The sequence below is a fragment of the Arvicola amphibius genome, chromosome 7, assembly GCF_903992535.2.
Source record: "Arvicola amphibius chromosome 7, mArvAmp1.2, whole genome shotgun sequence".
In the NCBI taxonomy this organism is placed as follows: Eukaryota; Metazoa; Chordata; class Mammalia; order Rodentia; family Cricetidae; genus Arvicola; species Arvicola amphibius.
Genome location: NC_052053.1, coordinates 136,731,058 through 136,744,888, shown reverse-complemented (window position 1 = coordinate 136,744,888; position 13,831 = coordinate 136,731,058). Strand labels below are relative to the sequence as shown.

Below are 13,831 nucleotides of genomic sequence, written 5' to 3'. Positions count from 1 at the left end.
TGCCTCCAGGATCCTGCCCTGTTTGAGTTCCTGTTCTGAATTCCGTCAGTGGAGCAGCAATGCTGAAGTGAGAGCCAAGTAAACCCTTTCCTCCCCAACTTACTTTCTGAACATGGTGTTTTGTTGCAGCAATAGAAACCCTGGCTAAGACAGATATACTATTTATCTTATTTAAATGTTTGTACCACCTACCTTGATGGCAGGCAGGTAGGCAGGGTCGTATTGTATCTATTTACAAAGTACAAGAAGGTTTAGAGAGGATTTTTCAGTCTTGAAGAGGGCTAAACTCACATCATTCTTCGCTATGCATTTTTCTGGGCATGAAGTTAGTATAACATGTGCCAAATAAATGTTTATGTTTAAATACCATTTACATTGAGGCCGTTGTGGTGGGCTGAATAAGAATGGCCCTCATTGGCTCATAGAGTTGAATACTTGGTCACCAGGGAGTGACATTATTAGTTGGCCCTGTTGATGTAGACGTGGCCTCGTTGGAGGAAATGTGTCACTGGGGGTGGGCTTTGAGATTTTAGAAGCTCAAGCCAGGCCCAATGGCTCTCTCTCTTCCTGCTGCCTGGTGATCTGGATCCAGAATTCTCAGCTACTCTCCAGGACCATGTCTGCCATCTAAAGAAAAGCCCAGTACCAGACATGGAAAGTCCTCTTTGGAGTTGTTGGTTAGGGTTGTCTAAGACACTCCCTGAACATTAGAAGGCATTGCTACCATCCTTGGTCATACCCTAGAGGTAAGTCTTTATTGCTAAAGATACCAAGCACTTCAGACTCAGGGCCTAGAGGGCCTGAGATGGAACTGACCCAGAAGCCTCCTCTCTGAAGACAAGCTTTCATGGTTCATAACTTGCTAGGCTTCCTTAGCCTCCTTATTCCCCAGAGAAAGGTGAGTGCACCCCAATTCTGCAGCCCCACAATGCAGGACAATCAGACACAATAGGGAGTCCAGTCAAAGCAGGAACTCAGTTTATTACTGTGAGCATCAGCTTATATAGGTTAAGTGACATGGTGTGATGTGGGGGTACCTCCAGCCAATGAGAGGCAGCCAAGCCCTCCCTCTGGCTGGAGGGGTGGCATCTACCTAGTTTCTGCTGTCTCATCCTCATTTGGTTCCCTCAAACTCAAGCCAGGCTTTTCTCTGTTTTACAGGCCTTGAGGTACAGGCCCTGAGACAATTTTGGCCCAACAAAAACTCACCATGCAAGTTCTACACAACCAAAATGCCCATAAACCACAACCATGGCCAGAATGACAGAAATCATGCTTAGTAACAGAAACCTAGTCAATATCCATGGCTTGCAATATCATGGATCTTGGAGGAGAACCTACAATTACCACTTTGGTAAACTGGCAAACCACTAACTACACTCTAAATATTCGTCTTTACACACACATAAAGTGCAGTCCTCACCCCTCACCAAGGAACCTTCATGCTGCAACCGTTAAAGACCATTTCAGAAAACTGTCAGCCAAAAGGTAGAGTTGTGGATCCCAGTCTAAATTGCTACGTCTGTGAGACCCTCATCCCTTATTCTCAAAGGAACGAGAAGGAATTTCCTAGCATGGTGTTTTAAAATCAAAAGCCCCAGACTAGCTTCATGTTCCCAGAAAAGATAGTGCCCCCATCCCCCACTGGGGAAATTCCAAAGTACAAGGATGCCTGGCCACCTGGTGGAGACTGATAAAAATGTCCTGACTCAGGGACATGGTGACCTTGCTCTGAAAACAAAAAACAAGCTGACATAACAGAATGGGAAAGAGCGAAGACCTTGCACCGTGCCAAACCCCCCTCACCGTCCTGAAGGGCTTGTAGTCTTTGCCTTTAAAAAGCTAACCCCACAGAGGGATTTGAGCTCCTCCCTGCCTCACTGCTTTGAGTGTGGTCCCGAGCTAGCCCATATTACCCTAACAATAAACTTTGCTTATTGCAGTCTGGACTTCTCTGGTTTCTGGTGGTCTCTCTGAGGGTCATAATCTGGCACAACACGTCTAGAGCACAATTCTGCACCTAAGGCTTAGGGATCATCGCTGAAGAAAAGGAGGGGATGTAAGAATCAGAGGAAGAGTTTAGTTTGGGCTGTTGGGACAGGGCTTCCCAAATGGAGCTTTATTTCTGCTTTGAGCAATACAAGTCCTCTTGCTGAACTGATTGATCTCTGGGTGTACAATGGAAGGCCCGGGGCTGGTTAGCTGGGCTCAGTAACATTGAAAAGCATGGTAGACACCCTCAGACTTCCTTCAGGAGAAGAAAGAGAGAAACCAGACTGGAGAGATGTGGTGGTTCGGGTTCAGATGTTACCTTTTGAGATTCGTGACCTGCTGCGTAGGACTGGGTTCACCAGAGGAAATACACTCCACTGATGTTTCTTATTCCATGTTGAACAGCTTCGGATCATAAAAGTTTTCAGGCAACGTTGCAGCTGGAAAGGGGCACTCTAAATCCAATAAAGAAAATACTTAACCGGGAAAAGTGGCACACGCCTTTTATCCCAGCTCCCCTGAGGCAGAGGCTCATGAGTTTCAAGTGGCTTTAAACACAGTGAATTTTAATTCCGTAAAAGCTCCACGGAAAGACACTGTCTAAAAGCAAAAAAGCCAAACACACACAAAAAGAGAATACTAATTTACTAGACCTTGGCCCAGCATTGAAAGCAACTGAAGAGCTTAAAAAAAATCAGGCTATATTGAACCTCCGCCTTTTAAGGTCCAGATCAATAAAACCAAACTTCTCCCCATCACAGCATACTTTCCTGGCGGGGAACAATCTGTCTCCAGGTTTGATGCATGCTCCACGGGTACCAAGGCCTCTGCGTTTTTACCTGGATTTGGGAAAGAGCAACTGCCCTCTGCTGGTCCCACCTGCATAACGCAGCCCGAAGGAGACGGGTCGGTCTCGGGTTGATGACGCCACCGGCACCGGAGCCGGGGCGGGCGCGTGACGTCACCGCGCGCGCGCCGAAGCCCGGGTCGAGCCGCATGGCTGCGGGCTGCGCGGAATCTCCGCGGCCCAGGGCGGCCCCGGCGAGGCCCGCGGCGGCTCAGGCCGGGGTCCTGCCCTGCCTGGAGCTGCCGAGCTACGCCGCGGCGTGCGCGCTGGTGAGCAGCCGCTACTCGTGCCTGGTGGCCGGCCCGCACCGCAGGCACATCGCGCTGTCGCCGCGCTACCTGAGCCGGAAGCGCACGGGCATCCGCGAGCAGCTGGACGCCGAGCTGCTGCGCTACTCCGAGAGGTACGGTCTCCGGCGGGCTCCGCCGGGCCCGCCGCCCCTTCGCGGCGTGGGGATGGGCTCCGGTCCGGTGGCCCCACGGCGCCGCGGAAGGACGGGCGCACGGGCCCCGGGACCGCAGGGTGGGGTGGGGGGGACCCAGCCCCCGGGGAGGAAGCTGACAGCCAGTGCGAGCGCGGGCCAAGAGCATCCCAGTGTCTAGAGACGCGGTGGGCTGCGCTTTATAAAAGTTTAACTTAGCCACTTCCAGCTGAGTTCCCGTTAATAGTGAAATTTTCCTGTCAGTACGAGATTCTCTTCCCTTGGAAGATAGCGTATAAACATGGGCATAGGCGGGTTTTTTTGTTAGCCTAGGGTGATTTCCCGAGGTGTTCTCTACGGCCCAGTTGGAAATGCACGGTGAATATCGCCTTTTGCCTAGTTTTGTTTGTAGGAAGAGAAAGTTTATTCGGCTTTCTAGACACGAATAAACAAAATAAAACTAGTGTGTTTATATTAAGATACTCAAGAATAACTTGAAAAGAAAGTCTCAGAATTAAATCTCAGAGTTTCAAAAGGAAGTGATAATACCTTAATTCTCCACAATTAATTTGGTGCGAAAGGGGACGAGGTTCCAAGACCGAGGCATAGCTTCCCCGAGACGCCATCGTCCTTCAGTGATTCCATGGAACTTCGGAGTTTCGGGGATTCTTGTGGTGACTGTTATTAGGGAAATTATCTAAAGCTGTTACCACTTCTCTGGGCACCCCATTTCTATCAAGCCTGCCTAGAATAATAAATACAGCTTCCTCGAAGCGCCAGCGCATACTTGTATGTCTGCACATCTTGGGGAGTTGCATAGAAAGACAAAAGTAGGATCCTACTTTTAGGGAGCTTAGAGCTATTGTGGGGACATAAACGTAAACCAAATCCAGAGAACTGTTAAAATTTGACAGACCTGAATTTAGTTACATGGAAGTGAAATTAGTCTTGTAGCTTTTGAGAACAACACCATAGAACAGTAGTTAGAGTTAGAGGATACATTCCAGCCAGTGAGCGGCATAAACAGATGGGAAGTAAATGTCGGCTTTGTGTGTGCTCGGACCAGAGGGCTGTATATAATGTGTAACTGTGGGGAAGCTTAGGGCAGGGGGAACGCACTGAGTGCCCCTGGATACCTAAGTGGAGTGTCAAAGACTGGGGTAGGGGAGAGGTGAGCTGGGGGTTGGGTGACTTAGAAAACCGGCCTTTATTCTTTCTCCTTCTGCCTTCATCTGTTATATTCTCTCTCTCTCTCTCTCTCTCTCTCTCTCTCTCTCTCTCTCTCTCTCTCTCTCTCTCTCTCTCTCTCATTTTACTTTCTGTTTTACTTTTGTTGTTTTCTTTGTTTTGCTTTTGTTTTCCTTGTATTAGATTTACTTGTGTGCATGGGTGTTTTGCCTACATGTCTGTAAATGCACCATGTACAAGCCTGGGGTCGTCAGAACAAGGCATCATATCTTCAGAAATTGGAATTATGGATGGTTCTGAGCCTCTCAGTGGGTGGGACTGGAACCTGGGTCCTTTGCAGGAGCACCAAGTGCTCTTTACCACTGACCTATCTCTCCGGCCCTGTGATGTTGGTTTTTAAAGCACACCTGTTGCTTTATCCACTTACTAGCCTCCAGCTGAGACTTGGCGTTTTCTCGAGAGGAGCAGTACATATCTGCAGTCCCTGGGACATGGCCAAATCTGCAATTTAAGAAGCAATTTTGAATTAGATGATATTTTAAATAGGATGAGGCAATAGAGAGAGATCTTTTTTTTGTAATTAGCTAAGTAAAATGATTAGAAGGTTTAAAAGATTTAAGAACATACAAGGTGATCGATCATTAAATATGAAAACACAGGCGGTTATGTTATGTAGTATTCTAACCAGTTACTTCATCATTAGAGGAAATTGTCTAGAGATGTATAATAGAAGCTGTTATTCCCCATGAGGAACAGATAATTTCTGTAGCAGAGTTGTATAATGCAGCTGTATAGAATAGAATATGCTCTTAAATCCATCTGGATACCTCCCTTCCTTATTACTCATGTGTTATGCTAAAAGAAACCTAGTTTTTTCAGTGCAGATTAGATTTTAGTGTTATCCGAGTATTAATAAAGTAAGGAAGAGACAAAACATTGAACGTGTTGGGAATTGTATTTTAATATTAATTAACCATTTATTCTGTATAGTTTATGTTTTCAGACTTGGCAAGTGGGCAATCCTGTAGCATCAGTAGGTCCTGATCCTCTTATTATATATATATATATACACATATATATATATATACATATATGTATATATATGTATATATATAATATATATATGTATATATATGTATATATGTGTATATATGTGTATATACACATATGTGTATATATACACACACACATACATAGAGAGGAATTGAGATGTCCAGACTCCCGTGTTTGCTTATGTCATCTCTCCAATCTTCCTGTTTGACGGATTTACTTTCTTTCTCAGTGGCACAGTCTTTCTAAAGTGGTAATCCCATTTCAACCTTGGACTGTTCTCTTAGAGAAAGAAAGTGGTTTTCTTAAATCAGATTATAACTTCTAAATTGAATTTGTAAGAAGCCTGTTGTGGGGAAAGAAAACTAAACAAAGCCCATTGTTTTCCATTTGTCATCCTTGTGTTATTTAAAGATACCGAATGCATTCTCTCCTAGTAGTTCCAAAGAAGTCTGAAGTGCTCAAGCTGCATATCCCGTCAGTGTGATTTAGATGTCCCCACATAGCCTAGGTGAAGTTCCCATGTGAACCTGATAGCTACTTGAGAGTTTTTGATTTTTTTAAATAAAGTGTTAGAGTGTATTTCTTCGAGTGTATGACTTTTGGTAAGGTATTCTAAGTAGTTCTCAAAGGTTTTGTGGTTTGCACAAGTTTTTTTATTCTTTCAATGGTCATAGCAGACCTTAGTGATGGTGAATCCTTTGGGACTTAGTGTCCCCTTAGAAGCAGTAATTTCCAGTGTTCTCTTTACTGTTATGAAAACATTGCCCACTATGCTGAAATGAAATTTAAAAGTTAACAAAACCTACATAATTAAAATTTTTACGTGGTGTTCTAGCCACATCCACTTTCAATCCATGACATCAAGCGCAAGTGCCTGGGCAGACTGAAGAAGCTGGGTGCTTCTGCACACACACAGGGATTTCTGGATAAGAGATGCAGTCACAGTGAGCATCGACTCAGGCGTTTGCAGTTAGAGCTCAGGTAACAGTGCTGTGTCTACATCATCAGTGCTCTTAGGGAATAGTTACTCAGGTAACAGTGCTGTGTCTAGGAAATAGTTACTCTTGGTAAAGTGCCACAAAACAGTCTTCTTGGATTTAATACAAGGAAAACACAAGCAAAACAAAGAAAACAACAAAAGTAAAACAGTAAAAAAGTAAAAGTATTAACCTATTCCCAGCATTTTTTAGTATGTTAAGAGCATGCAAAGTTGACAGATGACTTTTGATATACTTATTTTTAAATGTAAATTCTGTGCCCATCATCTTTCCTGGCTGTGATAAACGCGGACAGTGCTCCATTTCCCCAAATGCCTGCTAGGGGACAGTGATGCTCTCCTCATAGAGAATCTCTTCTGAGTATTATACAGAGGGAAGGCATCAGTTGTGGTGATGCTTCTTGCTTTTCCCTCCTGTTCTGTTTTCAGTGTCTCTAGTATTGTCTTAGTGATGTTATGACTCCTGCCTATGTAAGCTGCGTGTAGAATCTAAAAACTTGAAGAGTGCTCTCCTGAGAAGATCTCTAAATTTCTGGGTTCCTAATTAAGTATCTGTTACAGTTTCTTCCCTATGAGTTGTGGCTGCTTTGCTAAAATGAAATCTGTTAGAATTCTTTCTCTTACTCTGGATGGATTGTACTGGAAACTTAATTGAGGCCAGAAAACATTTTCCCACATCTGTGACCCTAAAGTTGTATACAAAATCCAAACATATATAGAGATGGATTCAGTAAAACTAGGTTTCTAATAGTAATACATTTTCACATGGGAGAAAGGAGTGGTTGGTTTCTTTGGGAGTCAGGAAGTTTCTCAGGAAGTGTTTGCTGCGGGAGGGAAGTAATAAACGGTAAGTAGTAAAGCGTGCCTGTTACCAAGTTATACGGTTGTGTGTGCTAACGCTCCCTTTCACTAGAGAAGGCTTCAGTTTTGTATTTTTCTGTATTGAGTCATTGACTCTGGTGATGACAGGGTGTAACATTAAACAGTAATGCTTCCCTTGCTATATTCTGTCAGGCATAGTAACTCAGGAATGGTAGATAATGTCAGAATTTCCCATAATCACTCATACAAGTACCTAGGCGTTCCTTTACCTTGTTCCCCCTGTTCTCCTACTGTGACTGAGTCACATGGTAGCATATAAAGTGCCAGTTTATTGCAGGGCATAGTTCTGAAGACCCGTGTGGATAGTTGCTTTAACTTAACAAACACATGGGAATTTTTTGGTAAAGTGTAATTGGTAAGATCTGCTATTGTTGCCCATCAAAATTCTTCAAAGACCTCGAAAAAACAGTACTCAACTTCATTTGGAAAAGCAAAAAACCAGGATAGCCAAAACAATGCTGTGCAATAAAAGAACTTCTGGAGGTATCACAATCCCTGACTTCAAACTCTGCTACAGAGCTACAGTACTGAAAACAGCCTGGTATTGGCATTAGAACAGACAGGTGGACCAATGGAACCAAATAGAAGACCCAGATATCAATCACACATCTTCGAACACCTGATCTTTGATAAAGAAGTAAAAAAATATCAAATGGAAAAAAGGGAAGCATATTTAACAAGTGGTGCTGGCATAACTGGATATCAAATGAAAATAGATCCATATCTATCACCACGCACAAAACTCAAGTCCAAATGGATCAAAGACCCCAACATAAAACCAGCCACACTGACCCTTATAGAAGAAAACGTGGGAAGTACACTTGAACGTATTGGTACAAGGAACCACTTCCTAAATATAACTCCAGCAGCACAGACACTGAGAGAAACAATAAATGGGACCTCCTGAAACTGAAAAGCTTCTGTAAAGCAAAGGACATGGTCAACAAGACAAAACAACAGCCTACAGAATGGGAAAAGATCGTCACTAACTCCACATCAGACAGAGGTCTGATCTCCAAAATATACAAAGAACTCAAGAAATCGGACATCAAAAGATCACATAATCCGATAAGAAAATGGAGTACAGACCTAAACAGAGAACTCTCAACAGAGGAATCCAAAATGGCTGAAAGACACTTAAGGAAATGTTCATCATCCTTAGTCATCAGAGAAATGCAGATCAAGACAACTCTGAGATTCCATCTTATAACTGTAAGAATGGCCAAGATCAAAATTACTTATGACAACTTATGCTGGAGAGGTTGTAGGGAAAAGGGAACACTTCTACATTGCTGGTGGGAATGCAAGCTGGTACAGCCTCTTTGGATATCAGTATGGCAATTTCTCAGAAAATTAGGAAACCACTTTCCTCAAGACCCAGTAATACCACTTTTGGGTATATATCCAAAGGATGCTCAATTGTGCCACAAGGACATGTACTCAACTATGTTCATAGCATCTTTGTTTGTCATAACCAGAACCTGGAAACAACCTAAACGCTCCTCGACCAAAGAATGGATAAGAAAAATGTGGTACATTTATACCATGGAGTACTACACAGCAGAAAAAAATAACAACATCTTGAATTTTGCAGGAAAATGGATGGAGTTAGAAAACATTATTTTGAGTGAGGTAATCCAGACACAGAAAGACAATTATCATTATGTACTCACTCAATAGGTGGTTTTTAAACATAAAGCAAAGAAAACCAGCCTACAAACCATAATCCCAGAGAATTTAGACAACAATGTGGACACTAAGAGAGACTTAATAGATGTAATCTACATGGGAAGTAGAAAGTAGAAAAAGACAAGATCTCCTGAGTAAATTGGGAGCATGGGGACCTTGGGGGAAGTTTGAAGCGGGGAGGGAAGAGACAGGGAGGGGAGCATAGAAAAATATAGAGCTCAATAAATATCAATAAAATAATAAAAATCCTCAGAAGGAAGAACCATTTTTTAAAAATAGATCTGCTATTGTTAGCCTATACCCTACAAGATTAGGTGATGCCATTGCCATTATGTTCTGGCAATGGCCGGTATATCAGGGAGATATAGCAGATCAGTATGATTATATTTTTTGTTTTGGGTTGGATTTTCTTTCTTTTTTTATTTTTTATTTTTATTTTATTTTTTTGAGACAGGGTTTTTCTGTGTAGCCCTAGCTGTCCTGGAACTCACTATATAGACCAGGCTGACCTCGAACTCAGAGATCCCCCTGTCTCTCAGCTTTGTGTCACCTTTACTAAGATTATCTTTAAGAAGGATTAACAGTATCTTTTTTTTTTTTAAACAGCCTTTTAGGTGTCCCTATTGCATATGATAACATCAGAGTTGTGGGTGAACTGGGAGATATTTATGATGACCAAGGACACATTCATCTTAACATTGAAGCAGATTTTGTTATTTTCTGCCCTGAGCCAGGGCAGAAGTTAATGGTATGTACATTACCGCTCTTACTTTGTTGATATGATCCTCTCTCTCTATGCCCCTACTCTGACCTTAAGCCCCTCCAACTCCCTAGTAATCACTAGTCTACTTGCAGGTTACTTTTAAAAATGGAATTTAGTGTCCCCAGGGAAGAAAACCTGCACTGGTCTTTGGGTGCCTGGTTTATTTCTCTAACGTGATGCACTTCCGTTCTCTTCACTGCTGCACACTGCAGGAATTCCTCCTGTGCGGGATATTTGTTTCACAGTGCTGTGCTGTGCCTGCAGACTGTAACTATACATTCATTGACAAGCGTGTAGCTCGATCTGTCTTAGCTATTGTGAATAGTGCCATGTAAGCGCGGGTGCACGGGCGTTCCTGCTCTGGTTGATCTTGTTTCTCTCAGATAGTTGCGGTCATGTGGTGGCACACTACCTTTTGTTGTTAAGGACGTACATCCTGCTTCCCCTGGTGTCTGTGGTTTATATCCACACCAGCCTGGATGGTTTTCTCTCGCATCTTTCCAGTACGTAGTTTTTGCTGTTTTCACTGTTGTAGGTGGGGTTTTGAGCCGTTTTCTTGTTGCTATGACAGAATAGTTGACAGAAACAGCTTGAGGGAGGAGAGATTTTGTTCGGCTCCTGCTTTTCTTGGCATGGATGTCTGGGGCAGTTTTCATCCTGCTGGGCCAAGAAGCAGGGAATACTGGTGCCTAGCTAGACTGTTTTTCTCCTTTTGTTCTCTCTGCGCCCTGGCCCTGGTTGTGCTCCTGTTCAGGGCTGTTTTCGTAGGTTTGTTAGTCAAGCTTACATCCCTTAGGTTTTCACAAATTTACTGTCCTGTCTGTCCAACACCATACAGAATACCTGGCCTGCCTGGAGTTTCCTGTGCACTACCTCCTTCCTAATCCTCACCGTTCACATCAGTTCCCGTCAGCCATCGATCCTTTCAGTATCCCACAGCTTTCCTTTTTCTAAGACGCTAGAAACTCACAGTTACACCTGCTTGTTGTGCATGCACTGCCACCGAATGCAAGCGTCAGTCCTTTCCTTCCACCACGTGGGTCATGGGGGTCAAATTCAGGTCACCAGCCTGAGCTGACTAAACTGTCTTAGCAGCCCATATGAGATATTTACCCCTGAAGCAACAAGTATTCCTTTCAGATTGGCTTCCTCATTTAGCCGTGTGCATATAAGATTCTTTTCTTTGTGTCTAAAACTTGATACCTTGTTCTCTCTCTCTCTTCCTCCCTCCCTCTCTCTCTCTCCCTCTAAATGTTGAGAAATAAGCCGGGCGGTGGTGGCGCACGCCTTTAATCCCAGCACTTGGGAGGCAGAGGCAGGCGGATCTCTGTGAGTTCGAGGCCAGCCTGGTCTACAAGAGCTAGTTCCAGGACAGGCTCTAAAAAAGCTGCAGAGAAACCCTGTCTCGAAAAACTAAAAAAAAAAAAAAATAAATGTTGAGAAATAAATACCTCATTCTGTCACCGTACCATGGTTTGTTTTGTTTAGGGTGGCGCCATCAGATACCTGGTCAGGACAGATAAGAAAGCATGCATGTTCACTGTACGTTATGTTCTGTGTTTCAGAAAATGCATCTTTAAAAAAATATTGTAGGGTTTTCATTCGTATACTTCATGCATGTTGATTCCTGAAGGAACATAGAAACTAAGTTTTATGGAAAGCTACCTTTTTTAAGTCTTAAAGTCATATAGTACCTTAAGTTTTTTTTGATTTAGTCAAGAATCTGTGTTCCAGGTTGATAAAGAATAAACCTAATAAAACTGTTTATATCATGTTAATTTGAATTAGTAAACTATGTAATTGTGTGCTTTGAAGTTCAGTCTGTTTAGAGAAATGCTAATCTGTACCCACTTGGAAACTTCTTGCCTTGAGCTTCTCACATTATTACATATACCATCACGGTGCATTCTCTTGTTCTTTTCACATATTACATATGCATATCACGGTGCATTTTCTTGAGCTTTTCACATTATTACATATGCACACCACGGTGCATTCTCTTGTTCTTTTCACATATTACATATGCACATCACAGTGCATTTTCTTGAGCGTCTCACATTATTACATATGCACATCACGGTGCATTCTCTTGTGCTTTTCACATATTACATATGCACATCACGGTGCATTCTCCTGACTTCAGTGTGGTCATAGAGTCATCTGTTCCCGAGACCCTGCAGTGAGAACTCAGGCTCCTTTGTCCGTCCCCATCCCCATCATGCCTTAGATTAAGGCTGAACTGGCTTAGTTGTTGCTTATATTTAATAAAGTTTAAAGTTTCTAAGTTTTCTAAAATTATGCTTTTCTATGACTTAATAAGTTGTTAGATGTTTTAATAAACTTTTATGATATGAAAACATACCATTAATCTGATATTTTCTCTTCTGAAGGTGAGTTTCAGAATTATACAGTTGACTTTCTTTGCTCTCTTCTTGATGTTGTTTCTTTCTTTTCTCTCCTCTACAGGGTACAGTTAATAAAGTCTCCTCTAGTCATATTGGCTGTTTAGTACATGGGTGTTTTAATGCCTCTATCCCTAAACCTGAGCAGATGTCATATGAGGAATGGCAGACCTTGGAGATAAATGTAGGCGATGAACTGGAATTTGATGTATTTCGCTTAGATTCAGATTCTGCTGGGGTCTTCTGCATTCGAGGAAAACTAAATGCCACAAGGTTAGTGTATGACAATTACAATAATAAACAGCAGACTCTTGTTGTTTTGGTGTATACCCTAGTTTAGTTAATTCACCTGGATTTAATGTTTAATAGCTAGGATTTTCTTAACCATCCCCAAAGTCTGAAGCTGTGTTTGAGCTTCTATAGAAGTTCAGTAAAAGGAAAAAAATTAACATTTTTGTTTTTGTTAAATTTGGGCCAGGTGTCGTAGCATGTGCAAGTAATCCCAGCGTTCTGAAGGCTTGGACAGAGGATCCTTAGTTGGAGGCCAGCCTGCCATAGGGAGAGAAAGCAAAGATCAAAAGGAGCTGGGTGATTTTACCATTGAGCTCGACATTGACAACTCGTAGATATTTCAGTGGCCTGAGTAATATCAAGACAGGACTTTTGGAATTAGAGCTACACTAACTACCTTATGTTCCTTTGTTGTGCCAAAAAACAGGCTCTTGAAATTGTCTTGGCCTCATTTTTCCTGTCTAATTGATTATCGCTGTTAATATTTTTAAAATCTGCTCAATTACAGTTTGCAGCTTAAGAGCTCTGTAGTTTCTGAAGACGTAGCAGAAACTGGCATTGAAGAGGTTGCTGAGAAAATTTCAAAGAAGAAAAAGAAGAAGAAGAAAGACAAAGAAGCAGATGAAGCAGCCAATGGTGTCACGGAGCTAGCAGATTGTGCAGATGTCACGCCAAGGGAAGAAACAGACCTACTGTGTGGAGATTCTGTGAATGACCTCTGTGAGGAAGAGCCAAGGAAGAAGAAGAAGAAGAAGAAAAGGCACCAGGAAGAGCAGGACCCTGCTCTCCAAGCCAGTGACTCCAGTGGCTATCAGAGTGACCATAAGAAGAAGAAGAAGAAAAGGAAACAGAGTGCGGAGGTCGACTCTGTCACCTAAGAGGAGAGCTTGGCTGCCTTCTCCAGGGTTGACGGACTTACACAGTGCAGACGGACAGATTCTGTGAAGGTCGGAAATGCTGAAGTATGCGGGAAGTTCACAGACACACGATTGTAATTGGAGAGTTTTGTACTAAAATCACACGAGTGACTGTAAACTTTAGATAATAGCAGTATTGTTAAAGTACGATTTTATTACATACAGTATAAAATGTTAACACCTGCTTCCACTCCTGTGATAAATTATACGTTCTCAATATTTGCCAAAGAACTTTATAAATACTTTCAGTTTTTTCTGATAATAAATTTTGCCATTAGTCAGAACATGATTTTTTCTTTATTTTTAAAAGCTCATTACATTTTACTAGTTTTAAATTTCCTTTAAACAGTATTTATTATCTATCTATCTATCTATCTATTTATTTATTT

The 13,831-nt window shown here is 42.3% G+C and overlaps 1 protein-coding gene across 1 annotated transcript; it reads left to right on the top strand.

The window, feature by feature from the left end:
- Nucleotides 1-2,974: 2,974 nt before the first annotated feature.
- Nucleotides 2,975-13,541, top strand: Polr1f (RNA polymerase I subunit F). The gene is made up of 4 exons (XM_038337655.1): nucleotides 2,975-3,242; nucleotides 9,676-9,817; nucleotides 12,299-12,507; nucleotides 13,034-13,541. Exons 1-4 carry the CDS (start codon nucleotides 2,989-2,991, stop codon nucleotides 13,401-13,403), a joined length of 975 nt encoding a protein of 324 aa, XP_038193583.1. The 5' UTR covers nucleotides 2,975-2,988; the 3' UTR covers nucleotides 13,404-13,541.
- Nucleotides 13,542-13,831: the final 290 nt, after the last annotated feature.

What these genes read in the sequence shown, in the direction of transcription:
- Polr1f (XM_038337655.1), top strand. Translation starts at nt 2,989, where the DNA reads ATGGCTGCGGGCTGCGCGGAATCTCCGCGGCCCAGGGCGGCCCCGGCG. An exon ending in CTGCTGCGCTACTCCGAGAG is followed by an intron (nt 3,243 to 9,675) that starts GTACGGTCTCCG and finishes TTTTTTAAACAG; the next exon opens with CCTTTTAGGTGTCCCTATTG. An exon ending in AGCCAGGGCAGAAGTTAATG is followed by an intron (nt 9,818 to 12,298) that starts GTATGTACATTA and finishes TCTCCTCTACAG; the next exon opens with GGTACAGTTAATAAAGTCTC.